This window comes from Hippoglossus stenolepis, chromosome 10 (genome assembly GCF_022539355.2).
Source record: "Hippoglossus stenolepis isolate QCI-W04-F060 chromosome 10, HSTE1.2, whole genome shotgun sequence".
In the NCBI taxonomy this organism is placed as follows: domain Eukaryota; kingdom Metazoa; phylum Chordata; class Actinopteri; order Pleuronectiformes; family Pleuronectidae; genus Hippoglossus; species Hippoglossus stenolepis.
Window position 1 is genome coordinate 16,242,121 of NC_061492.1, and position 25,359 is coordinate 16,267,479.

Genomic DNA, 25,359 nt, shown 5'->3' on the forward strand with positions numbered 1-25,359 from the left:
AGGAGCTGTGTGTGACAGGGGGATAATCCAGTGGAAAGACTGAAATCATTGGACTCACCAGCCAACCGACCAGTGGACTACAGAAGGAAAAAATAACAGCTGGTGGCTGTATGGGCAGCGCAGGACGAAACACCCTTTCAGAAATGTCTGCAAAAGTCCAGCAGGAAACGACAATCAATTAAGCTGCATTTATACGTAACGGTCGTTGCATGTGCCGACTATGACATCAACGAGATACCTTTCACTTTTATACTGGTGCAGCTTGGTGCAGCTTGGTGTCATAGACCACCGGAAAAATGCAAAGATGACTTAACACAAATAGAACCGTCATCGGCTTGTTTCCTCCAGGAACACCACTTCCGACTTTTGCTCTCGTCATGACAACCGTATGCAGAGTTTTTTTTCCATAGTTTTCTGTAGAGTGCCTCAAAACAGAATCTGCAATCTAGGAGCCATCTGAGAATCTCTTTGCTCCCTCATGAGGGAGAATAATAATCTCTGTCAGTCCGTAGAGACAAACCTGTTCGTAGTTTCTTGCTTTCAGTTTATCCTAGTTTGTGCATGGGCTATCGGTGCACGATGGGCGCCAAGTTAAAAAAGTTGTGAGGTGTGCGACAAGCCGAAATGATGGCGTTCGCCAGTAGAAATGAAAGGAACAGCGAGTATAAACCAGCCTTTATTTCTATGTATTTATGTATGAGACAAGTTCTGTTAGTTAATTAAAATGGGACAAGTCAACGGGTCAATTCGTTCCATCAAATGACTCCAGGTAGGACAGATAGTTGGAGATATTTCAGTCACAATTGAGAACTTCATGAACCACACACCAGGCACAGGCAGTTACCTGAGAGGCATTTATTGGCTCCGATCCCAGAGTCTCAAATCCACAAGGACTATAGAGGGATCAATCCTCAACTACCTGATACTCTGTAATCACGTCAGCTTTACTTCCGGAGCTCAGTGTGAAGAGAAGCGGACAAAGGCACGGACAGACAGACAAATAGGCCATGTGATCATTCAAACCAACAGAATGAGACACTACGGTTCTTACTTGGCTTAGCGTTGATGACCACCTTCTCCCCAGAATGAGCTGCCGGGTAGCGGCTGCTGTCGGCCATGTCCTCGCTGGATCCAAACTCCAGTGCCTCGACGAAGCTCAATGGCACGCTCCACTTCAGGAGGAACTTCTGCTCAGGTGGAACATTTCCACTGCCACTCCCACTGCCATCCTGACATCTGGACAGAAGAAGGGGGTAAAGCGGCACTTGGTTTCAGGGTGTTAGCATCTTGTTTGTGGAGAATAAACTGTATGTAGACCCTGCGCTGTGTGAGAAGAAGGTATAGGAGTAGAAGAAAGGCTGAAGGTTGGATAAAGAGAACATGCCATGTGCAAAAGAGAGGGGGCATCATGAGGCAGCATGTGGTGACCAGCATGTTACAGTACAGGACAGAACCTGAAAAGTCTGGGAACAGGGCTCTCCATCTCTCTCAGTTAAATAGCAGGCCACAGTGGGGCTGAATGGTCAAAAGTCAGCCCAAGGTTCACAGTTACATTCAATGCTGACCATCTTTCTTAGTAGGAAAAGTGACATTTGCAAATGTCATGATCAAAACAAAAATAACATGAGAAATGTCTTTCTAAGATTGTATTGAGATCCCAGTAGAAGGTGCAATTTAATGGCGAGATTAAGAGCAGGTCTGGTTTGTCGCTCTTACCGAATATTGGGTGTGGCACACATGAGAACATCATTGAGCAGGAAGAGGCGGCGCTCCTTGGTTTTAATGATTTCCCCACGCTCGTTGTAGACCGTCTCCACCATGTCGTCTGAGCGAATCAGGTAGCGGCTGCCGTTGCTCAGAAGCTAAAGGACAGGGCAGATGAGTCAGATACTGATACTATGTCAACGTATAGTGGGAGTTTGGATTTCTGAATTAGGTCTTTGTTTAGTTAACATAACCTACTTCAGAGAAGCAATGTAAACCATTCAGAGATCTAAATGTCCTTCATACATTTCAACAGGTTTTACACAAGAAAATAATTCCAAAGCATTTCAGCCAATAGAGCCTCAGATAAAATCTTAAAATGAACACTGCCATATGTTTTCAAACTCAGAGTATCCAGGAAAAATTCAGTGAGCTTTAGTCAAATTTCATCCTGCTCCTCCGTCTCACTTGTTTCCTGTCCCTCCGCTGTGAAACCACCTATTCTGGATCACAGCATACACTTTCAACGGTGACTCTGAACAATTAGAGGCTATGAAGAACAAAACTCCTCTGCCTCATGTGGGGTACCCTGTAAACACATGTTTCTACACAGATGCTACATAGAGGGGGTGGCTGCAGTTAGGCAAATAATTATACCTTGGGGAAGGCTGGTGGTGTGGGCACATGTTGTGCTGAGCAACGTGCTAAAAATATGGCATTCAGTCAGGAGAATAGTAGGTCGAAAATGTGGAGCTCAAAATGCCTGATGGCTGCCCACACTGGGACAGAGGGAAATGCCACAGCATATGCTGAAACAATCAAACGTAGGCCAAAAATGTGCAAACTGCAGTGAGCAATGAGAACATCGTTAGAACCACATTCTTCACCGGCAAGTAAGAAAATACAGATACAGAAACTTAGAATGGCACTAAGAAGAGCGCATAGCTTCGCCAAGGCTCAACATTCCCCTTGAAATTCAATCAAGCTGCACCAAATTTCGACAGTCATAGATATTAGTTACCTTAATATGATAGTTTTTTTTCATTAAAATCCATGAATTATTCTCTGAGAAATCGAGGAAAATGTTGAAAATCGCCCGATCTCGAAATGTTAAAGAAATGGGAAAAAAAATTCCCTGGATCTGCCCACTGATCTGGATCTGCACCAAACTTTTATGGATTCTTCCCTGACCCACACAGCATTGTTCCATCAAGTTTCAATAAAATCCATCATGTTGTATTTGTGTAATCTTGCATACAAACAAACAACCAACCAGAAATCACATTGACAGGGGAGAAAACATAACCTCCTTGGTGGATGTCAAAAACAAAATGTAATCTCAGTCTCATACAATTCAAACTACAAAACACATGCCAGCACACAAGAGGAACGGACAGACCTTGTTGAGGTAGCGCTCGTTCATGGCCTTTGCAATGTGGCGGATCTCACAACGCTGATCAGCTTCCCTCTTCTTCTCATTGAGCTTCTCCGCCAGCGTCTCCAGTTCGGTCAGCGCCATCTGAAGGGCCAGACGGTCCGCATGGCCCACCGGTGTGTTCTTCAGCATGTCCTGATGAGGAGGCACATGTTAGAAGCTACACATTAGTCTGCCGTTAGGACAATTGCTCATTAATTGTCAATAATCTAATAAAAACTCTGCCTAAATCTGCATCCAACAGCATTTGCTCCTCTCTCCTTCTCGTCTGTTTTTCTACACTCACAAAGCACAGGATTTGATAACAGAATTAATGTATATTTCAACTCCTATTATCATGAACACACAAGCTATTCTGATTGGCATTTATAGCATGTACTGTTAAACATATATATACTTTTTTTAAAAGCAAGAAACTCAGTGTGTCATATGTTGTATGATGTTTTCTTCAAGACACACAGGCAAATTAAATATATCAGTGAAATAAACAAATAAATAAAGGGATTTAAAGAGATCTGATGAATCCATTTCCCTTTAGAGCGCACCTTGAGTTATAGCACTTTGAAAAACCCAGTGCCTTGACATATGTGCAAAGTCCTCCCCCTGCTGGTGAATGTACATATTACACAAGGAGCTAAAAACAAGACTCCATTGTACCTGAAGGAGTAAAATGAACTGTGGAAACCTCTGGATAGGTTTCATCATCAGGCCATACAAAGTCATTCTGTCACTGCTGGTCTCCTGACGATGCTGCAGGTGAGAATATTGGTTACTGCAGTGTAGTGAGGAACCAGTCAAACTGATTTTAAAAGGAGTAGGACTACAATGCATGAACATAGTTGTAGTAAAAAGCTTGTTAAAATAGAGGCTTCAGTTTTTTGTTTTATTTGTGCTTTCCACTAAATTTACAAAAATCAAAAAAGATAAACAGAGAATTAATATGTGCATGATTTTCTGAAAAAAAAGAAGAAAAAAAAGATCCCTTTGAGAGAACATTATTTAACACAATTATAATAAAATGCTATTCTGAGTTTAACACTTTGCATTTCAGTGTTGCTGTCAAACCTTGAGGAACTCCAAGAAGCCAGGTTTGGCTGCGCACGTCTTCCTCACCACCGCCATTGCATTGCTGAAGTTGTTCACATACTCGCTGTAGGCGTCAAGCACCATAGACTTTGAGAACTGTTGAGAAAGACACAGATTTTATGACTTGGATCTGAGGGACACCAGGAATCTCAAATATATTTCTGGTGTTCCTGTTGAAGATGGATTTCATTGTCAAGATCTGGAAGTTTAGATTGAGATTTCTATGGATATGATCGCTGTTGTGTGACTTAAAAAGCATTTTAACCACAAGCAGAGTTCTACTCATACCATGATTTGCTCTGGTTGAATACATGTAAAAACTGTGAATAGCATGGTAGAGCCCTTACACCTTGGTGCACGTCGAGGGGTGATGCATAATTCAGTACCTTTATGATCTTTAGGTCATCGCTGAGGTTGAGCCTTTTCATTTTCATTGATTTTGTTTCTGTTGACTATGGTTAAAATAACTGGATCACATTGTTGAAAAAAAACATATTTACATAATTTTAACAGTCAAGCTGACTCCCTGTTTATTTAGTAGATAGATTTTAAATAAAAAAAACTGTGTGCATTCAGCTTCTGTCTATCTAAGTAAACTGTAAATGAACTATAAATGTGATTATATCTTGATATTATTTTATTGAACATATAGATTATAGGGAATGTTCCATGTTTTTGTGGTTTTTTTAATGATGGGATGAGAAGCATGAGCTCAGCCAAACAAGAACCAAACAAATGCAAGGTCAGAGCCCATTGGCTGTTGCCTGACAAGGCAACAGCCTCTGGGGGTAATATTTCGGGGCTTCCGGTGAAGACAGCAGAAATTCAGGCCAAGACTCTTTCTTCTGTTTGCTCTACACTGTTTAAAGTCCGACTCCTTTTTTTTTGTTTATAAATCACAGAAGACAAACTTTTCTCCACGCAAAACACAAACGACACTTCTGCATAGGCGATAGGCGATCTGCATACGAATGCATTTCAGTCCATTTTTTTCTTTTATTTTAGTGTTGCAATTCTTGTAAAAAGGCCTAGTAATTACAGCTTACCGATGCCACAAAGACGTCCCCGATCATCTCCAGGCTGTCCCACTCAGCCACGCGACTCGCCAGGGCAATCTGGAACAGGAAGTGGCACTGCAGGATCTCACGCACCCGATAGAAAGTCATCTTCAGTTTCCTGTCGCTCAGCAGCCTCGGCTCAAGCTGGGACAGGGGCTTCTCATATTGCTGATAAAGCAGACAGTGAACACTGTAATAACAAACACTTCAAAGTGGATTTAGGCATTTGCTGCAGCCATTCTCCCATACCTCCAGTATCCTCTTCAATGCTTCAAGATAGTTCTTCTCACTCTCCAAAATAGATCCCAATATACATCTTCTCACCAGCTGTGGAGGAAAATAACATGGTTTTCTAAAACAGCTAATTCACACAGCAATGAGCTCGATTTATTAAAGCTATACATAGAAGGGCATGTTCATTACCTGTTGCTGAGAAAGACCTTCTGGTGCGAGACACAGCACTGGCTCAACATTGAAACAGTCCACTTCGATGAAGAGTTCAGACTCCTCATCTTCAAAACCCACTGACTTCCTCTCTAAAAGATTAAGAAGACAGAGCAAGAAAAGCTGCAATAAAGTAAACATGTTGAAGGGACAGTCCTTAGTCTTTAGTAAATACTGAAACTCTCACATTAACACTGACTTAAAGCAACACTATCCAACTCCTTAACCCTAAAATAGCAGCTTCAAATTAGTTTGATTATACATCGACTTGAAATAGAGAGAACGGTGCCTCTTTCATTCCTCGCCCTGAACACCTGCTATTGCTCAGTAAAAGTTACATAGTGTTGCTTTAAGATAAATAGAAGAGGCAGTGGTCTTTTTAAGAAGCACATACCGTGACAGAATGACTTGGTTTTGATGAAAGAGCGTCCCTTTTTCACTGCAGCTTTCGTTTTCTCAAGCCCATCTTTGGTCCCCTCCTTGGCGGCCTTCACCAGCTTTTGCATCTTGGATAAGATAATATACATTATATTATCTATATGGCAAAAATTACACAAAATGTTAATAGAATGTGAGAATTTTAATCCAAGGTGAAGTTTAGTTTTCATCTAAACCTATGGTTAAAAAGCCACTGGACCGGGCTAAGCAGGACAGAAGTAGTGTTAGACGGGGATGAATGTAAACAGAAGATGGTGTCATACAGCAGAGCTGATCAGAGAATGACAGTGACTGAGACATCAGCTGTAAGAAACACAGTGGTTACACACATTAAGACAGGTTAACATTGTAAGAGATGCTGTAGAAGCCACTCGTATTTTCTTTATGTTACAGTTTTCAAGCTACTCTGAGAACAACTTAAATCAATTCAATTACTAGTGTTTCTGTTTTCCCTGAATCTATTTACAAATTCCAGAAATCTCATAGTTAACATATTTATTGTTAAGGGCCCAAGAAGTTGCAGTGTCAAAATTGGTGCAATTCGAATATGTGACTCGTTCAATTTTAATAAACAGGTCTGTTCTGCTCTGTAGCAGCAGCGGCTGGGACTTATCAACATAAGTGACTCGACAACAGTCAAAGCTGTAACTAGCATCACCACAGGCCAAACAAACAACCCATTCCAAACAGACAGGTTTAGAACAGACACTGCATTAGATATTAATCTAACAACTGTTTCTCAAATATATATCCTAAGCTCTACAACTTCTAGTGCATCAACATATAACAGGAAATATCAAAACAACAGACATAAGGAGATACATGTATGCAAACCCATCACCACTAGCACCACCACAAGTCATTCACATCAGAGTAGTATGAAGGTACCATGCTAAGTGTCAAATGTACCAGAGGGGTTAGCGGGACTCAGATTAAAGGGTTGGGACTACTTTGTCGAGCACAGGCGGTTGAAGTGGGCCTCAGGTCGTTTACCTTCTGCTCGTGTTTCTGTTTTAACTGCTGCAGCTCTACCGTTCCCACTGTATTTGCCATTAGATCTTTCATCTTTTTCTCATAGTGTTCTTTCAAGCGAGTCAGATCTTGAGAGAGCTAAACAAAAGCAAAGCAAGTGTTACTGGTTATGGTTTTGGAATGAGCCAGCAACTTAGATTCCACAGCAAACTGACTTTAATCTTTTGTTGCTGACTCTGGCCTCCACAAATATCTTAATTCTGAGGCTATTCAGATGAATAAAGATTTACTAAAAGAGGGTTGTGCCATCCCCTTTATTCAGGCAACATTTGCATTGATGCATAAATATATTTTCATCACATCAACACATAAAATGTAAAAATGCTAATTAAAATAGTTGATAGTCTGCCAAGGAGGTTGTTTTTACCCTTATTCATTGTTTGACTGTAAGCAAGATTACACCTAAATAACTGAGCAGATTAATAGGAAACTTTTCACCATTTTACGGGTGGAATTTGGTGGTATGTGCTCTGCTGAGTACCATTCTAGCTGGGGGAAATGTTCACCTTATATCTAAGGCATTTGGCATTGGATAAAATTCTTGCTATTAATGTCTGTCTGTGGTAAAATATAAGTTGAATTCTCAAAACCACAAGCCAATACATACAAAGTGCAGCCACCTGACCAGGAGTCAGAATGGTTTCTCTCAGATCTGCAGAAGCAAGTAGACATTTGATGGCACATGAAACACACAAATAGATGGTGTTTCTATAAGTAATTTATGCACAAGTGAAGAACAAGCAGGATAAGAGGATTTGCTCAACTGAAAAACTTTTACAACTTTATTCGAAACAAGTATGACAGCCTATGTTAAAGTGGATATGTGGAGGATACAAGAGAAAATATAATCCCTTCTATAAATATTCTAGTTACAAATAAAATGAATTTCCTTCTTTATCCACTGCAGTCATCCGCCCACCAAAAGATGAACAGTATAATAACACAGACACAGAGCTGGTTTTTGGCTGTGATCCAGAAAGAGAAATAGGATTGAGTTTGTTACACACATGGGTTTTCTTCTGGGGCGGCTTTCCTCTCATGAAGGCGTGGGGCAGGCCGTTCTCAGGGAGGCCCTCGCCATCGCTGGCCTCGTCATAGCTTTCAAACTCGCTAGAGCTCCATCCATTGTCGAGGGAGCTGTTGCAGCCGCCCTCCTCTCCAAGCTCCACGTCATCATAGATCATCTCATCCGGGTCTGTATCAGAAAGGCGTAGCCAGAGGAAATGCATTTAGAAATACTTTGTTTAATTTGTTATCTTAATGTAAATGATGGCCTACCAAACACTATACGGTTATTCTGTCACATGATAGGCATAAATGTAAACTATGGAAATAAACATAATAATAATGTACTGCACTCAAATTGAATAGCCATGAGAAAAATATTGATTTTGTAAAGCTGATAATCCTCAATATCTGCAGAAATGTGCGATTTTATGAAGTAATTTGTGCAAAAAACGCATTTCCGCATTTTGCGAAATTGCATTATACCATAAAGTGTTCCTGTTATGTTGTTAACACCTTCAACAAAAATGTAAGATCAACAATATCTATCATATTGGACTATAAACCACTATACTCATCATCATCATCAATGTTACAACAGAAAAGTGAGTGTCCACCAGTATCAAATATGTTAGTTAAAAAAAAATATAGGAAACTTTCATATAAAGTGAAAGGCTTCGACTGAAAGGCTCCTGGCTACAGGCAGCAAAAATGAAACTAAATTTGTGAAAAGTAAGACATTTTTCATACCTGTGTTGGAGTCAGAGTTCTCTCTGGGTACGTCATCATAAATCACCTCATCTGGATCTGAGCCACAAACATAAACATTCAGAAAAGGTAATGCACAGTTTCTTATGTCACATAGCGAAGCTGCGTTACACTACTACCAGGATGTAATGTGAGGGGGATCTAAAAAGACAGAACAACACACAAATGCCTGCTTCCTCAAAATAACAGGGAAGGAAGTGTCTGGGAATGCAGCTGTGTCAAAAGCAAAAAGAAATAATAGCACACTGAAGGAACGCACAGTTTATGCAGAGGCAAGCACAGAAAAGAAGTATAACCAGTATTCTCTCCAGGTTGATTACACATGCATCTTCCTTCATGTCATTGCTTACTTTCCATCCATGCAGTGTTGGCAGGATCTGATGCCCATTTCGCCAAAGCATCCTCTTCTCTAATAGGTGGATACTCTTCAATTAAAACACTTAAAAAACATGGAAACAAACATTTACTTAAACAAATATACATGTTCAATGTCAGTGGAATATCAGAAAATAAAGAAAAGACTGTGCATTTTATTCTGAATAAATAGTGATATTACTCCATGTCATGACGGTAGCAGTCAGCTATAATAACTATACATAAAAAATTAACTTGAATATAGTATTTTATGTAATATTCTGATTTGTTTTATGATAAGCCCTATTTTATTTAATTGCTATTCAAATGTATTTGATTGATTCTTGATAATAAGATATTTTCTCGTTTTTCTTACTTAATGTCTTTAAAACATTTAACAAGTCCAACATTATCATTGTACCGTTGACCTTGTGTTAACTTACGTCAGACAAATACCTTGAAACTAACAAAAAAACTAAAACCCATAAGTGAGGAGTAGGGTAGCATGATTTTAGGTTATTGCACTAAATATACTAATAGCTGCCACTTACCTGTCACCAGAGGTGTTTCCAGTCCCGACCACTGAAGGAGAAAAAAGAGAAAACATTACACAAGGAAAACCTTTTTAGAAACTCTACACAAAAAAATATTTAAAACATTTATTTCAGTAATCAGCACACTGCATGTTTGTAATTCCGAGATTTAGGCCGTTTTTATTAACGGTTTGGATTTATTGTTTAGAAACTCACAGGAAACAAAACCCGATCTGGGAAATTATATGATTTATTTTCACTATAAAAACCACCAACATGCTCAATGAAGTATTTTGAAAGTTGTAAATGTAAATACAGGTTGCAAATGTTGTTGTATGTATAATATACATCACTATATATTCCTTGGCCTATAAACACCAAACAAAATTAGCACAGTTTCAACTGAAGTTGGAAACAGCTCTCCACTCGGCTTTGTTTTTACGCTGTGACATTTTAAACTTCACGTTCGTGTGAATCCTGAAGTAAGAAAAAACATTTTCATATGCCACCACAAGGTGTCACTGATAAGTGTCTGCCTCCTGCAACTACAGTGTGGTTAAAAGAATCAAGCTTAGACACTATGACATATTCCTGAAAATGTGCTTTCATGAATTTCACTTGTCAAATGCATCTAATTTTAAATTAATTTCTAAGAAATTTTACAAAGGAAACGTGATCACTAAAGTAAAATGTCCTTGCTGAGCATCTACTAACCAACAGGACACCGAATGTAAATAATTTTGTACATTTTCACACCAACCTATCTGTTTTAAAACTCTTTTCAACGTGGCCTGGTTGAGATAATTACAGTGTAATCAGACTCCTCACAGTGCCAGGCCACAGGCTTGGACACAAGCTACCATGAGGTTTCAGGGAAACCGGAAAATCCTTACGGCCGACACAGAACTTTGGGGAGGGCTAAATTTAGGCCCCACTTCCTTGTGGCAAGGCTTTAGGAAAAACAAGAGAAAGACAAAAGGGGACAAAATAAAAGTGGCTGAGACTGCATTTATGAGCCTGTGAGCTATTAGGAGAATAGTCCTGAAAGTAAAGAATAGACAAGTTTATTTAAGTTGTTTAGGTGTTAAGAAAGTGAAGAGATAAGTGGAAACGAGGGGGGGAGATGTGTGGAGTGACAGCAACAAGGGACACTGGCTGTCTTCAAATCAGGGACATTAGAGTTCATGGCTGGTACCCAGGCCACTAGGGCAACCCACATATCTACAGAATTGTATGTAAAGGTTTTTGCAGAATTAGCCTCTACTTTACCATCTTCATCCACGGAGATGTGTCGAAAGATGACGGGTGTGGTGTACGCTGGTGTGAGGAGTGGTACACCAGAGGGGGTTGCGTAGCCACAAGGCACTGGGACTGAGTATCCCGAGGTGATGCCAACGGGGCTCGTGTGGACATCTTGGGCCTCTTCCTCTCGTCCTTTGGGCTCCATAGGTGAGGAAGTGGAAGAGGAGGGCGCATGCGGATGCTCAAGCTGCTGTAGCTGCAGAGGGGTGATGTCAATGACTGAGTAAGGGTTGACTTTGCTCTGGGAGGAGGTCCTAGCGACGGCCTGGGGATGGTGAGGGTCGTCGATGGATGGATCCTGGCCCTCTCTGCCTGGTGACAGAAATACAGTAAACATATTTTGTTACACGTATTGTTTAGGAACTGAGCAAAGATGCATCAAAGTAAAATTTAAAATTTAAAAATTTCACAAAACGTGATCAGCTTACTTGTGATTAAGTAGATTATTAATGTACTTCCCTTTTCTTAAACTTAAGATGTTATCATACCTGGAGGTTCATGTCTTTATTACCCTGCTTATATTCAATCTGGTTAAATTTAGTTTCGCATTTCCTCCCCCAAACTTTTGAATGACATAATTAGGTCATGTCTGCTTTGGTGTTTTAGGTAGATGACGTGGGTGCAAGTGTTATTTTTCTGATAAGTTTGGTTTCAATTTGTCAATTTGATGCAAGAACAATAATTTCAGTGCAGTGTTGGTCCCTCCAGGTGTACCTGACATATTGCATTCATAAAATATGAGGTCATTGTGAACTTGACCTTTAAACACTGAAATGTATCTCTGAGTCCACATGTCAACTGTAAAAAATGTGAAGAAATTCCCTAAAGGCAGACATGAGATATCATGTTAGTAAGCGAGTGAGAATATGCAGAGACCCGAACACTGTTTGCAGCTGCTGCTGTCACAACTTTCAGTGATAAAAGGCAGACAACCTGCTGCACCAGGCAGCCAGAGATACAAGGTGTCACGAGAGCAAGACTGACCACTTTAGCTGCAGGAGCTGGATATGAGCCAGATAAAGTACCAAAAAACATGGCAGGAGAATGTGGAGAATGTGTGTCCACGGACGAGAAACATCACACACACTCAAGGCATTATTTAAAGGCAACCAATGTCCAAAAGCTACTTCTGTATGGACGAGTCTCTGCCCTGAGGAAAGACTAAATGGGCTCAAATACTTTCACTCCACTACAGGCAACATTAAAAAATCAACACATTTGGGGTGCAAACCTGGTGTCCCAGGATCTGTCTCTGTGTCGTCATGAAGAGGAGGGGGTGGGGGTGGAGGTAAATCTGACTCTGTATCAACAGTCCCCTCTTCTTCTCCTGTTCCTCCTCCTGCCTTGGAGGCTTCATCCGTGGTGACTGTTGCGTCTGCTGATAAAGGAGGTGTGTCGGATGTGAGGGAAGGTGCTGGGGGGTCCAGGTCGGGGAGCTGGCCCTCAGGGTGACTGGCCACCACATTCTCCTGGCTCTGATCCTTGCAGCTGGTGGCTGAAGGGGCTGGAGGTGAAGGGGGAGGGGGGTCAGCCTCAGGGACATCATCACCGCTGTCATCAAAGTCAAAGGCTTCCCCCTCATCTTCGTCTGCGAAAGGGACGCTGTCTGCCAACACTGGAAACAGAGAAAGGATGCATATAATTATATACCAGGCGACAATGAAGGTTGAGATTTATCTCCACAAAGGTAGTTATCCCTTTAACATTCCTGGGTATATTAGGACACAGACAATGTTGCAATTATAATTATTTACTAATGCCATTATTTCACTATTTCATCCATAAACATTATCTCAACCAAATTTCCAGGAATTTTGAAAAAAATCGATTCATATATATTCAACTGAAATATTGTGAAGGGGGGGGGGGCTATTTAAAGCAGTCAAACATCATATTAACCTCTGTATTCACCCCTCTCCATTTGTTTGTTTGTTTGTTTGTTTGTTTGCTTGTCAACAGCATTAAGCAAAAACTATTTCCACGAAATCGGCTGTCGCCGTTTCAAATGATCTACATTCATATGCAGAAAGCTGTAGAGATTAATCAGAATGTCGTATGAGCCTAAAACACCTACAAAAAGTATTGCTGTTTGTGTTGAGATACATTCGACTCGGACTGTAGACAGTGTACAGCCAAGACGCCCCAAAATATTGGCTGTTGGCCCCCAGAGGTTAGTTCATCATCAGACAATAGACAATGGGCTACGAGATTGCCCAGGGAATAGTTCATGGATCTTGATGAAAAAACAGACATGTTTAGGGGACTGGTATCTATGAGTGTGTGTAATTTGGTGAAGCTTGACTAAATTGAGGGTTAGGGTTACCCTATAAACACAAGGGCCTAATGTCCGCGCTTCTTTTTTGACCTGCAACAGTGAAGTAGCTAAAGCCTTGGTACAAAGAAGAAGATACAAATTAGAGCATAACTCTGGAATGACAGTAGCGTAAACATGGCACAGGATGTGAGTCATTAATATACTTTTACTCAATACTACTTTAGAGATGTTAGAAAAAGTACACTGTTAAAACATACAATCTGGGTGGCTGTTCAAGTCCTTGGGCTGTTCTACGTTAAAGGACTGAGCCACATGCAGACTTATAATTAAGGGTGGGGTCTACTACAGCAGCATGTGTTCTTACAGAAATTTTAACATCAAGGTTTTACACAGAAACAGCTCTACTTTCAAGCAAAAACAAGGTAGAGCCACGCTACAAGATTATAGTTAGAACTGAAAGGCGTCACGTTCACATCAGAGCGCTCACTTGGCAGAAAGCAGGAAGGGAGCAACAAATGAATTTCCAGTTTCCACACTGCAATTAGGGCAGCAGGAAAGAGAGCTGTTACTCCCGTCAGTGAGTCGCACCGTCTGAGTTTATGCATTATTTCTGATCTGATGAGCAGAGAACGCCCCAGAAACTCTAAGTCTTGATAAGGAGCAAGAGCGAGTCAAAAGATAAGGAATTCACAGGCTCAACTCCCAGCAGCTGGTTTCATGTTTCTAGCCCCTAGAGCTGAATGTGTGAAGAGTAAGACAGTATTTCAGTTTTCATTCAGTGCTGCGGTGAGATGAAAAAAAGTGCACCGTGATCCAGGATTCAACGCTGTGGAAAACGTTGGCTGATCGTTTAAACAGGGTTAACAGAAGAATAAACTGAGCCACAACCCAAAAGCCTGAGTGGAAGAAATTCATTACCGCCAACAAAACCCTGAAGTTCTTCCAGAGTGCTGCTGATTTTCCCTATAGGGCGTCAAAGGTTTAGCGATGGTTTAACTTCTGGGGACTGATATTCTGTCATTGCTTAAGCTTTGCTCACACAAGCATACCATGGATTCTTTGCGAGCACTTTCATCAGTAGCCACAGCTTGACTGTATTAGCTCACAGCCTCATATCCTGAATGTATTCGCAAAGAAAACAGAAAACTCTAAGTTGATATACAGCATCACGAGATGAAGTTCCCCTCACTACACAGGCCGAAATAGCTCAGTTGGGAGAGCGTTAGACTGAAGATCTAAAGGTCCCTGGTTCGATCCCGGGTTTCGGCATTTTGACCTCTCCCTCCCCCCGCCAGTCACTTCTTCCTCGCAGATAAATGTCCACATAAAGTTTTCCTTATCATTTAGTAACTTTTGCTTTCAACAAACAATATCTGTTTAATTTTCAACTTCCTGCTTAGTTTAGTAATTTCAGACATTTATGGTGTGTCTTTGCACACAATTACCACTAAATGAATCACTATCACTGTTGCAACAAGCTCTGTTCTGCCTCCAGGCCAGAATGTAAGTAAATATAATCTAGAACAAACTCCCTGTAGCAAAAACCCACTAACTTTGAAGATCCTTACAACAATTTACACGGCTCTAAATCACCAGGAACAACTCCCTCAGGCTCCGACAGGTAGCTGTTCCAGTAGTAGTTGTGCGTGAGGAAACAGCCTGTGACTAACGTTTCAGGTCAGCAGCCTGACCCCACGTCCATCTGGACCCATGACTAAAGGTGTAAGAAAAAGACAAGTGTAAAGGGCAAAACTGGGAAACAGAGATGCTATCTCTTTTTTCCATCTGTGCAATGATGAATGGTGTGGGCCACAGAGATAAGGCACAGTTAACTAACTAAAGCTCCTTTTCCATTGATCAAAAATACCTGCTAACATTTGGCTTTTGACTGCAATGGGAGTGGATACAATCAGCATTAAATCCTGCGTCAAACGACTCTGAAGTATGCACATATTTTAATCGGCTCCTGCTCCTTGGCAGTGATCTAAACGAGACATCCTAGTGAGTGCGCTAATTTGGCAAGAGTTGAGAGAGCACCTCAGTGTTCGGTGTATTCATAACATCGAACATGATGCTATGGGGAAAAACTACGTAATGCAATTCTATTGGCAATGGGAAAGAAGTAAATCCCCTTTTTTTGTGGGTTTACCTGCATTTTTAAAAAAAAAACTGTGTTCCCGCTAATATCGGCGTAAAAGTGGACTGTGGTATACGAGGACTGTGGCATATATATCATATGTCAATAAATGTCCTAAAATGCACTCAGGTCACCCTCCTCTCTCTCTCTCTCTCTCTCTCTCTGTGGTGTCAATGTGAAACGCTTGACTGTGCCAGAACAGAGAAGGACTTGATCTGATTGGATTTGGCCAGATGATGAATCACAACCACCCATTCAATAGTGCATCTGCAACTTCATGCACATGAGGCCACTGATAGTTGACTGCTGTGCGGGTATGAATGCCAGCAAGCTAATTACAGAGACTGAGCTGGGATGGTGAACTTACAGTGCAACCACACACACATGTGAACACACAAGTATATATAACCACAAATGTGATGATCATCAGTGGTGGGAAGTAACATTTACTTCACTACTGTAAATACATTTTCTATGTATCAGTACTTTACTAAAGTAGATTTATTTTTTGGTACTTTTCACTTTTACTCCACTACATGTATCAGCAAATAGGACTAGTATAGTCGACTACACCATCAGTGACTTTGACCACCTCCCTTATTCGTGCATTCACTGTCCACAGACCCTACAGCCAGATACCATTCTTTCTTTTTATTTGTTCTTTTACTTGAGTTAAAGGATCGTCATGTTAAATCAGACCCCAGTCTTGAACTTGCAATTAAAGTTGTCACTTTGAAGAATTTCTCGTATCTTTCTATTCTTGTGAGAATGCAGACCTCAACACCATGGAGGGATATACATGCAAGTGCATGTGAACGCACAACGCCACACAACCATGGCCTAGTTGAGGTTCCCATTGTCAATTCATAACCACAATATGGATTCTGTTCCGTGGGCTCATCTCCACACTGCCATATAATGGTCCACTCAAATGAGTCACTGGGTTACGACCCGCTCCAGCATCACCCCTGGCAACAAAGCTAGACTGGCCAGCAGGAGACGAAGCATTTCTCTGGCCTGTGTCTATCCCCGGAGGCTGTGTCAGTGTGTGTGTCGATGTGTGTGTGTGTGTGCTGCAGCAGTGTTCAGTCTAATACTGAGGCACATTGTCTGGTATTCACAGCAGCACAGCACATTTTACCCGCCTTACTCCCTCGCTCCTCTGCCCACACGCTCCAAAGCAGCGCAGGAGCGGAGGAGAGGAATCTGTGTTGTTTACTCTTACTGTCCAGCTTCAGCAGCCCTCCAGGAAGTGATCTGACTACGAGATGACCAACAGAAACTAGCAGGTGATACTATCGGTCAAACACTGCAAACATCTCGAGCTAAGTCCTATAGCATCACCAAATGTCTTATTAGAGCTGCAATTTATGATTAATTGAATTCCCCAATGATCTGCCAATTATTTTCTCATTTAATCAATAAAATGGATGTCCTGTCAAATAAAACAGTAAATAATGTCCATCACTGTTTCTTAAGTTCAGTGTCACATCTTATTAAAAGCACAGTAAAACATTTTTTTTTATAAATAAATGAATTAAATAACTATTTGACCACATAAATGTAAAGTCTCACTATGTGTTTCTCTCCATAAACTAAAAAGACCTAATGTTTTCGCTGCCTCTACGATTACTTGCCCTGTAATTTCCATTCATTGGTGAAGTGCAAGTATTATTACCTCTGAAGTGCAGACATTTAGTGTAATCTGTTCCTCTATATTTACTTTGTTCTGTTCCCTGGTATGTAGATAAAAGCTGTGGCCAGTACGGGGATCGAACCCGCGACCTTGGCGTTATTAGCACCACGCTCTAACCAACTGAGCTAACCGGCCTACTTTTTCCCCACAAAGGTTAAGAGTCTACGTAACTTTTCTCTAAGAGGTTAGAGGCAAAGGTCATACGAGCATGAGTGACTTTGTTGACTTTACTTTCAGGAGGTGGGGGAGGAAAGTCTTCCACGTCCATGCTTGCTGCTCCTCTAGTGCCGAAGCTCTTCAGACAGCTGCATGCAGGGTATCAACTACGCCGACAAACATTCCTAAAGGGAGAAAAAAAAAAAACGAACAAACATCATAAACAGGCAAAAGAGGTGGGTTGATAAATACAGTATTTCCAAATTAAGTTAGCACTCAAGAATGTTTCCATACATCATGAGTTGGGCATTTCTGGGTTGGCATATGTTAGCCACTCTCGGAAAGCCCAACCGCGCTTGTTGTTCCATGTTACTTAATCACAGCAGAGGAGCGTGGCTGTGTTGCGGTCACGGTCTGATGCCTTTTGTGTCAACACCAGAATCTGTACCATGGCTAATTCAGACAATGAATGAAAACAAAAGACGCTCTTAAAGTGCTCCTGAGGACTGTTGACAGTAGCACATGGTTTAAGTGTACACAACATTCTCATTTGCTAATTGTGGGCGTGACTCATGTCATGGGTATAAATGGGCTTGGCCAGCTTCAAAATGGATGGGTCATACCCTGTGGAGTAACCACTATGAGAAATAAAGGCAGTGGGGAGGGGTTTCTGTAGCTATTCTGTTGGTATTCAAAGCAGCTTCATGCTCAGTTTTTTACTTTTGTTCATTGTGAAAGTCAACAGTAAACATAGATTTCTCTATTAGTTTATGAAAGTCTGCCTTTATCAAAAATTAAAAAAATTACCAGAGATGTGAAATCAATTAGTTTCCCACAAGTACCACCTTTGTTAAGGAAGTTATTTAAATATAAGTTATTTCCATTAAATTTTGTGGAGCATTTGTGCATGACCCTCATTTTTGGAGTGACTCCGATAAATGGGTGGGTCCAGGCGTTTTTTCCCATTTTCTTTAATAGGGCATAAGCCTTAGTATCACTTTTTCCAAAATAAGAGATAAAATACAATCCAATTAAGATTAGACAACAAACACAGCTCAATGCAAACACTACTTCTCGCACTTAACAGTGTTTTTATTCAAGCCCAGGAAAAAAATCCATTGTTATGCTTGACTATCGAAAAGATAAAATAGGCCAAGAAATCTATGTAAATGTAAACTTAAAGCCAAGAACATTGGGATGGGCGATATGGATAAATCTTATCACGATAATTTGTATGCATATCAGTCGATATCGATATATATCACGATATAAATCAAATCAGCGCCACTGCACTGAGGCACATTACTCTGCGCAGGTCAACAAGTCATTCTGCTCCTCTTATGTTTTCTAATCACTCACACGTAGAAATGATCTTTATAAAAACAAGGTAGCACTTCTTCTGCAACAATGAAGTTAAAACACAGCATTGTGTCATAATCTGCGGGAAGAACTTCTGTATGCAGGAGTGTGTGTGTGTGTGTGTGTGTGTGTGTGTGTGTGTGTGTGTGTGTGTGTGTGTGTGTGTGTGTGTATGATCGTTTCTGTCCCTCTTCACAAACAAACAGATAATCACATGTATTTAGTTATTAATTGATGGTGTCAGATCATGACCTCGGATCGTTCTGGTCACTTTAACTCTGATGTCCTGACTGTGCGCGTCACGTTACGTCTTGTGTTGTGTAGCAGGTTTAAACATGTGTCTCATAAACTCTAGAGCAAATCAAACAAACACAAAGTAAAATAACTTCTGAGGAGGATGGTGTTTATTGTTAAAGTGTAAAGTGAGTGCAGGTCAGAGGGGGAGTGAGGAGGAAACAGACTCCGACAGAGACACAGGATGACCGGACCTTTGATGTGCGTCTGTCCTGATCCTAAAGCAGCGCTGGTTATAATTATTCAGTGTTGGAAAACTGCTAAAACAATGAACATAGCAGAAAACATGAATCGATTATGTTCTGTCAGTGTATCGATGCAGAGTCGTCCACCTCTATCCATGAGCCCAAACATAAGCACGTGTGCTGCTGTTCCCTCCTACACTCGATGTCTTTTATTTCTATCAAAGAAAAGTTATATCGCGATAATTGTCTTTATTGTTTTATCGCCCAGCAAGAACATTATCATACCTGTAGGTCACCCCAGGTAGCAAAAAAGGACATGACTAAGGCTACATTCATACTACCACGTTCCCATTTTTAAAAAAAAATTCCAAACTAAAACAATCTCTGTCCACATGAGTGTTTTGGCTCTGTAACATATTTAATCCCCGTCTATAATAACACGCCTGAAAACACATACTACATAACAACTCACGGACATTGGTAAGGCCGGTGTGCACAAGAATTGTGCAGGCAAGCAGTTGTATCATTGTAAAATACAGAATTTAACTGTACAACAGCTGTTAGCAAAGACAACAGGGTGAGAAAAGACCTAATCAGCAAGCAGTTGTGAGTGTCTACATCATTGTTTCCAAACATCTCCGTTCCTGCCCGTCTCAGTACCAGAGTTTTCAAATTAATTTAGGCAGCAGACTTGATGGAAAACATACAGGCCCAGGGAAATGTCATTAGCATGTAGTGGCAGGAGAGTCCTTTGGACCTGCAGGGGCATGAGAGACACAACATTCCTCTGCAGCACACCCTTTGTTTGAAGATGTACAATTCGTATCCAGAGGTGACAGTTTCTGTCACAGGCCTACTCTAGAAAAAAAACTGTGCTATTTCCAGACTTCTTCAGCCTGCTGGTATCCACACGAACAGATGACAGAGTCGTGACATCATGCTGCAGCAAAAAAGCAGCCATTGTTGTGGCATGCGTGTCCCATATTCTATGCAATCTCAATAGTTCAACACAAACCACAACATAAGTTTACAACAGTGTACTTCTCACTAAGAAAAAACGTACACAACAGTGTCGCAGCAAACAAGAGCCAGAGGATGACTCGGTCTCAAAGCTTGTTTTGTCTACAAATAATGTGAAATCCTTTGCTTCTTTGTCCTCCACCCTATTCACAGGGCACAAGGCCAGAGCAGTGGATGTGAACACACAGGGCCAGTGTCTGCTGAATACAGTGTGGCTGACAGATAATGCTAGCGCTAACAGAGGCAGGTGGAGTATGCATAGCCTGAGGAGAAATAACAATACAACAGAGACGAACAAAAGCAGCTACACTGTTATATAGTACGACTGATGATGATGCCTTCATTAGGTTGTATTCTGCATCCTCTGAGAAAAGTTATCTTTTGTGTGAGAAAAATGGAATCACGTGACAAACATGGCTGTAAACTGACCAGCACATTTTGGAGTAGGAACAATTAAGAGCCGTGTCCTGACAGGAGCTTTGGAGAGTGACTCATCTCTTCCTTCTAATGCACTCTTCAAGGTCTATGACAGCAGGGACAGGAAGGAAGGAAGGGAGGGAGGGAGGGAAAATAAAAGGAGAAAAAACTCAGGTATGCGTCTCTTGACACTGAGGTGCAAAGGAGAGGAACCACATTGTCCAATAAAAGTAAAAGTTTTAATATGTGATCAGCCAACATGATTCAATATATTGTCTCCTTAGAGGAGCTGTCTCAGGGGTTTGATTGAGAGGCAACAATGGCCTTTTTCACCTTTGCTCTGAAACCAGTCTGCAAATTCCTCCAATCCTCCCTGCTCATGTAATTAGTCTGATTTTGTCTTTTTACTTACTAGTTGGAGAAAACTAAACAAAATGCACCTTTGCACAAATTACACCCTGCAAGGTGTGGTATGACTTCAGGTGTGGTGTGCAACCTTACAAGCATCTGGCTCACCCCATGGAGGTGACCAGCTCAGCAAAAGCACTCCCTACATTTGTAGCAACCTGTCTGTATTGCAGCGCTGTTAATTGTGATCACTATGGAAAGAAATGTGAGTCAGTACTGCGGATTTTAGACATGCACTGAAGTCCGAACATTTTCCTGAAGGAGGCTGTATGTGAGAACGTAAATGTCTAAGTCTGTTGCTTTTCTTGCCAGCCCCCTCTTAAAATGTCTGGAAAAAGTCCAAGTGAGCTCATGTGAGAATACAGCAGGAAAATTCACAAGCGGGTGTGCGAGTTGTTGACTTCTCTAACACACGACGGCCGCAAAACTGAGAGGATAAAAATATGTCAGGATGAAAAAGAGGTGCCATACACGCAGAAAATGTCGACAAAGATTTCAACTTGGAGGAGAAAGAGATTCAAGAGAGGTTTTGCCAAGTTGCAAGGACGGTAAGAAACTCGTTTGGAACATATATGTCCTGTCCATTGCATGCTCAACTCAGGCACCAGAGTTCACGTCTGAATGGTGATTGAGTTTCCTGTTGCTGTTAACAGATCTCACCAGGACAATCTTCAACTGCTTTCTTCATATAATCCTAAATTTCCCAGGGATCAATAAAGTATCCATCTCTATGTGAAAGGTCACTGTCCTGACCCAACTTCACGCATATTTTCCAGAGTTCACTTCCGAAAAAGTCTTGTGAATCCTCGCAGAAAACATTCTACATACTTCACTTATGATATCTCTGCTTATCTGCACAGTGTTTTAATAAAAAGGTTCTGGATTACAGTCTAATCTGAGAGCAATGATAAAGGGTGAAGCAGAAGACACCAGAGAGGTAAAATCAGCTCTGCTGTTGATGTCAGACTCAGCTGAGCATGTCATTACACGCTGGAAAGGCTGAGCTGTGCTCAGCAAACAGGAAAACAGTCATCTGGGCATGCCGGTGTAATGCAGACAATTTGCTCACCTGTGTATTCTTAATAACCAATGTGACAGAACAGACAATGACAAGATCAGAACCATGTTGACAGTATGTATAGTACATACAGTATGTATGGTGCTCCATGGTGTGGAGTATAAACTGCTACCTAGGTTCAGTCGTGGGCCTTAAATGTTAACCGCAAGATTCTTGAGACTTCCACGTATATGAAAAAAGCATGTCCCACATACAGCAATAGGAGTATTTGTTTATTATGGTTCATTGTATTTTTAGTATCCTTTAAACGTTTTTAACGATGCCAGAGCAACATAATTTTTCTCTAAATACATAATAATCCACAAATGATTACATCATCTAAATAAATAGAAAATCAATAATCATAATAATAACTTTATTTGTAAGCACTTTCAATACGGACATCAAAGTGCTTTACAACAGATCTAAATACAAAAAGAAAATCAAGGAATGGTGGAATTTGCAGAGAGAGTGGGACAGCATATGACACCAAGAGAGAATGTTAATATTTGTCCATACATTAAATCAGAGGTTTTCATCCGAGTAAAAAAGAAAAAAGAAAATTCTAACAATACTGATCCGCATTTCCTTTTTACGGCAAGCAGCAATTTGTAAGAAAGGAATTGTGTGAGTTGCTCACACATTTTTGTGCTAAACACCCTGGTTTGATAAGGGCTTTCGATTCTCCTGGAGAGTTTTCTGTAGCATACTTAAAGCGGAATTCCACACACGGGCTGAAAGCCATAAACAAAAGCCTGGAGGAAAGTGTGGTGAAAGAGAGGGAGAGAGAGAGAGACTTGTAGTCTGCTGTGAGCGTCTGTCTTTGGCTTCTGAGTTCTTTGGCTGACTCTCGTAGTGAGCGGTGTGTCCAAATCTTCTCCTTCCACCAGGCTTACAGTAATCAGGCATCGACTGAAAACAGCATATCCCAGGCTTACAAAGAGTGGACGGACAGGCTTAACAATGTGCTGTAATGTATTTGTGGGGAGGTTCAGGGAATGACAGGGCAGTGCCCTGCTGCATACTAAAAAGGAGAAAAGGTACCTCGTTCTAGTCTCTTCATAATCAGCAGGAACGAGTTGAAAAATAATAGCATTAACGCTGATTGTTCCACTATCACATCATTATGTATTGCGTAACATACAGAAATCTAACCCCTATCCTTGGCATGAGTAAAACACACTCAGAGTATCTGAGCGAAATAACTTTAAAAAAACACATTGCTCTTGGTTCCTTGTCGTGACAATTTGACATACATCTACTCTGCCAGGTAGCACAGCCTGTACCCTGGATAATAGGGGTGTAATGGTACATGTATCCAAACCAAATATTTCCGGTACGGGCTTTTCGGTTCGGTACACACGTGTATGAATGCAGTGAGTTCACGTGCAAAACTTATTTATGTATGTATGAATCACAGATTCGAAGTGACAGCTTTAGCCAAGGACCGAATGTGCTGTAGGCTAGTGGTCATAGCGACTGCAGACAAACAGGAGTGTGAAGACCCTTCCTCATCATTTAAATCTACTGTGTGGGAACATTTCAGTTTCACAGCCACTATAATGACGACGGACAAAGACGAGTGGATAGAACAAAAGCCGACATTGCGTAACTGCGATCGGATATGTAGCTGTTAGCACATCGAATATGCCAACTCATTTGAAATGGCATCACCAGATTGATGTCCCACTAACATTGGTGGGACAAGGAAAAAACGAGCTCCGTGCAAACCCAGCTCCCTGCGGCATTAAATCTGCTGCTTGCAAATAAAAAAAGTTTAAAAAAAAGATGAAAATACATATATTTAATAATGATTATCATACATCAATACAATAACTGAGCAGTTTAAGTATAGTTAATTTTCTACATGCTGCACCTTAATACATATTTATTTTACTATTACTAAACGTACCGAACCGTGACCTCAAAAACGAGGTACGTACCGAACCATAATTTTTACACCCCTACTGTATATCAACTCAAAAAGCTCTGCAGTTCATATAAGATCAACACAGCAACCTTCACAATATCACAGTATCTGGGCCAAACCGCCTTGACAACATACCACACTTCACCCACCCTCCCTGACCTCAAAAGGGGTGGGGACGCTAACAAACAGGCACAAGATAGTTGACTATTAAATCTGAGAATCCTGACTCCAGGCATTACTTTTAGGATCAGCAAAAGTCAAACTGGAAGCATATTCCGAGACACAGATATCACAATCAATCACAGATTAGCAAACAATCTCCCTCATACATACCTCTACTTTTGTTCTTATGGCAGCAAAACTTGTCTCATGCACCAAATCCCCCTACTCAGCGTAACATAACCTGCCCTCAGCGAACACACTGAACAATCAACCAAGCTAGAAAAGCAGACGATGAGTCTAGTATTGGCTATCAGGGAGCAGTTATAATTATGGGTCTGATGGGTGTGGATTTTAGAAAATAAATTTAAATAAGCAGGTCAGAAGGTCTGCAGTGTTTTATCTGATGTGAGAGGTGTGATCCATTTGACATGTGAGGGTACTGCACGTTAGCCACAAGTAAAAAAGCCATGTTTATAAGCCAAATGTGGTAAATGCTAAGCGACATACATGGTTTCATCCATCACAGTACAGCTGTTCTCAGAAATGTTCTTAAGTCTGGATATATTCCTGAAATGTTATGTTTGAAGTCAAATGTCATTTTCCGGAAATTGTCCTGCAGGCCTCCTCGTAAAATGTCCGGGAAATGTCTGAGTTAGCCCACTTGAGAATATAGCAGCAAGTGATGATGTTTCTAACATGTGATGGACGCAAAACTGAAAAAAATAAATATCTCAAGATGAAAAAGAGACATATAAAAACATCGACAAAGACGTCAACTTGGAAAGACAACGGGATTCGAGAGCTTTTGGCAAAGGCCCAATGCCATTTTTGATGTGCTGTCAGCAAAAACACATGATTTGTCATGATGTCAACAGGAATTTACATTTTCCTGTAGTTGTGAACGCATCTGACCCAGACAATCTCCTTCCGCGTTCTTCAAGTAAAAGGTAAAACAGACATGAACTCCAGAAAATGTCCGCAAAATTGGGTGAAAAGGGCTTAAGTGGTATGGTGGTTATGATGCATCACACAACATATGAAAGCCGTATGACATTTTTACATGACAGTTATCTTTACACTGACCTTAGCTTGTGAGGCAGCGTC

General features: G+C 41.0%; 1 protein-coding gene and 2 non-coding genes across 4 annotated transcripts in view; 1 reads left to right on the plus strand and 2 right to left on the minus strand.

Annotated features, from left to right (window-relative positions):
* Window positions 1–25,359, minus strand: part of arhgef10 (Rho guanine nucleotide exchange factor (GEF) 10) — a 55,804-nt gene that overhangs the window by 27,459 nt on the left and 2,986 nt on the right. Inside the window, exons 2-18 of one of the 2 annotated variants that reach the window (XM_035168202.2) lie at window positions 17,499–17,608; window positions 12,391–12,774; window positions 11,127–11,471; window positions 9,876–9,906; window positions 9,321–9,409; window positions 8,953–9,009; window positions 8,205–8,392; window positions 7,159–7,275; window positions 6,122–6,233; window positions 5,707–5,819; window positions 5,533–5,610; window positions 5,272–5,451; window positions 4,205–4,321; window positions 3,797–3,889; window positions 3,104–3,274; window positions 1,717–1,862; window positions 1,052–1,236 (exon numbers count right to left, since the gene is read on the minus strand). In XM_035168202.2, coding sequence (XP_035024093.2) covers window positions 1,052–1,236; window positions 1,717–1,862; window positions 3,104–3,274; window positions 3,797–3,889; window positions 4,205–4,321; window positions 5,272–5,451; window positions 5,533–5,610; window positions 5,707–5,819; window positions 6,122–6,233; window positions 7,159–7,275; window positions 8,205–8,392; window positions 8,953–9,009; window positions 9,321–9,409; window positions 9,876–9,906; window positions 11,127–11,471; window positions 12,391–12,774; window positions 17,499–17,535 — 2,443 coding nt within the window. In that variant the 5' untranslated portion in view covers window positions 17,536–17,608. The remainder of the gene's footprint in view (window positions 1–1,051; window positions 1,237–1,716; window positions 1,863–3,103; window positions 3,275–3,796; window positions 3,890–4,204; window positions 4,322–5,271; window positions 5,452–5,532; window positions 5,611–5,706; window positions 5,820–6,121; window positions 6,234–7,158; window positions 7,276–8,204; window positions 8,393–8,952; window positions 9,010–9,320; window positions 9,410–9,875; window positions 9,907–11,126; window positions 11,472–12,390; window positions 12,775–17,498; window positions 17,609–25,359) is intronic. The other variant, XM_035168203.2, reaches the window with a different exon arrangement.
* On the plus strand, window positions 14,631–14,703 carry trnaf-gaa. The gene has a single exon. It is a non-coding gene; the product is annotated as a tRNA-Phe (tRNA).
* On the minus strand, window positions 17,329–17,402 carry trnai-aau. The gene has a single exon. It is a non-coding gene; the product is annotated as a tRNA-Ile (tRNA).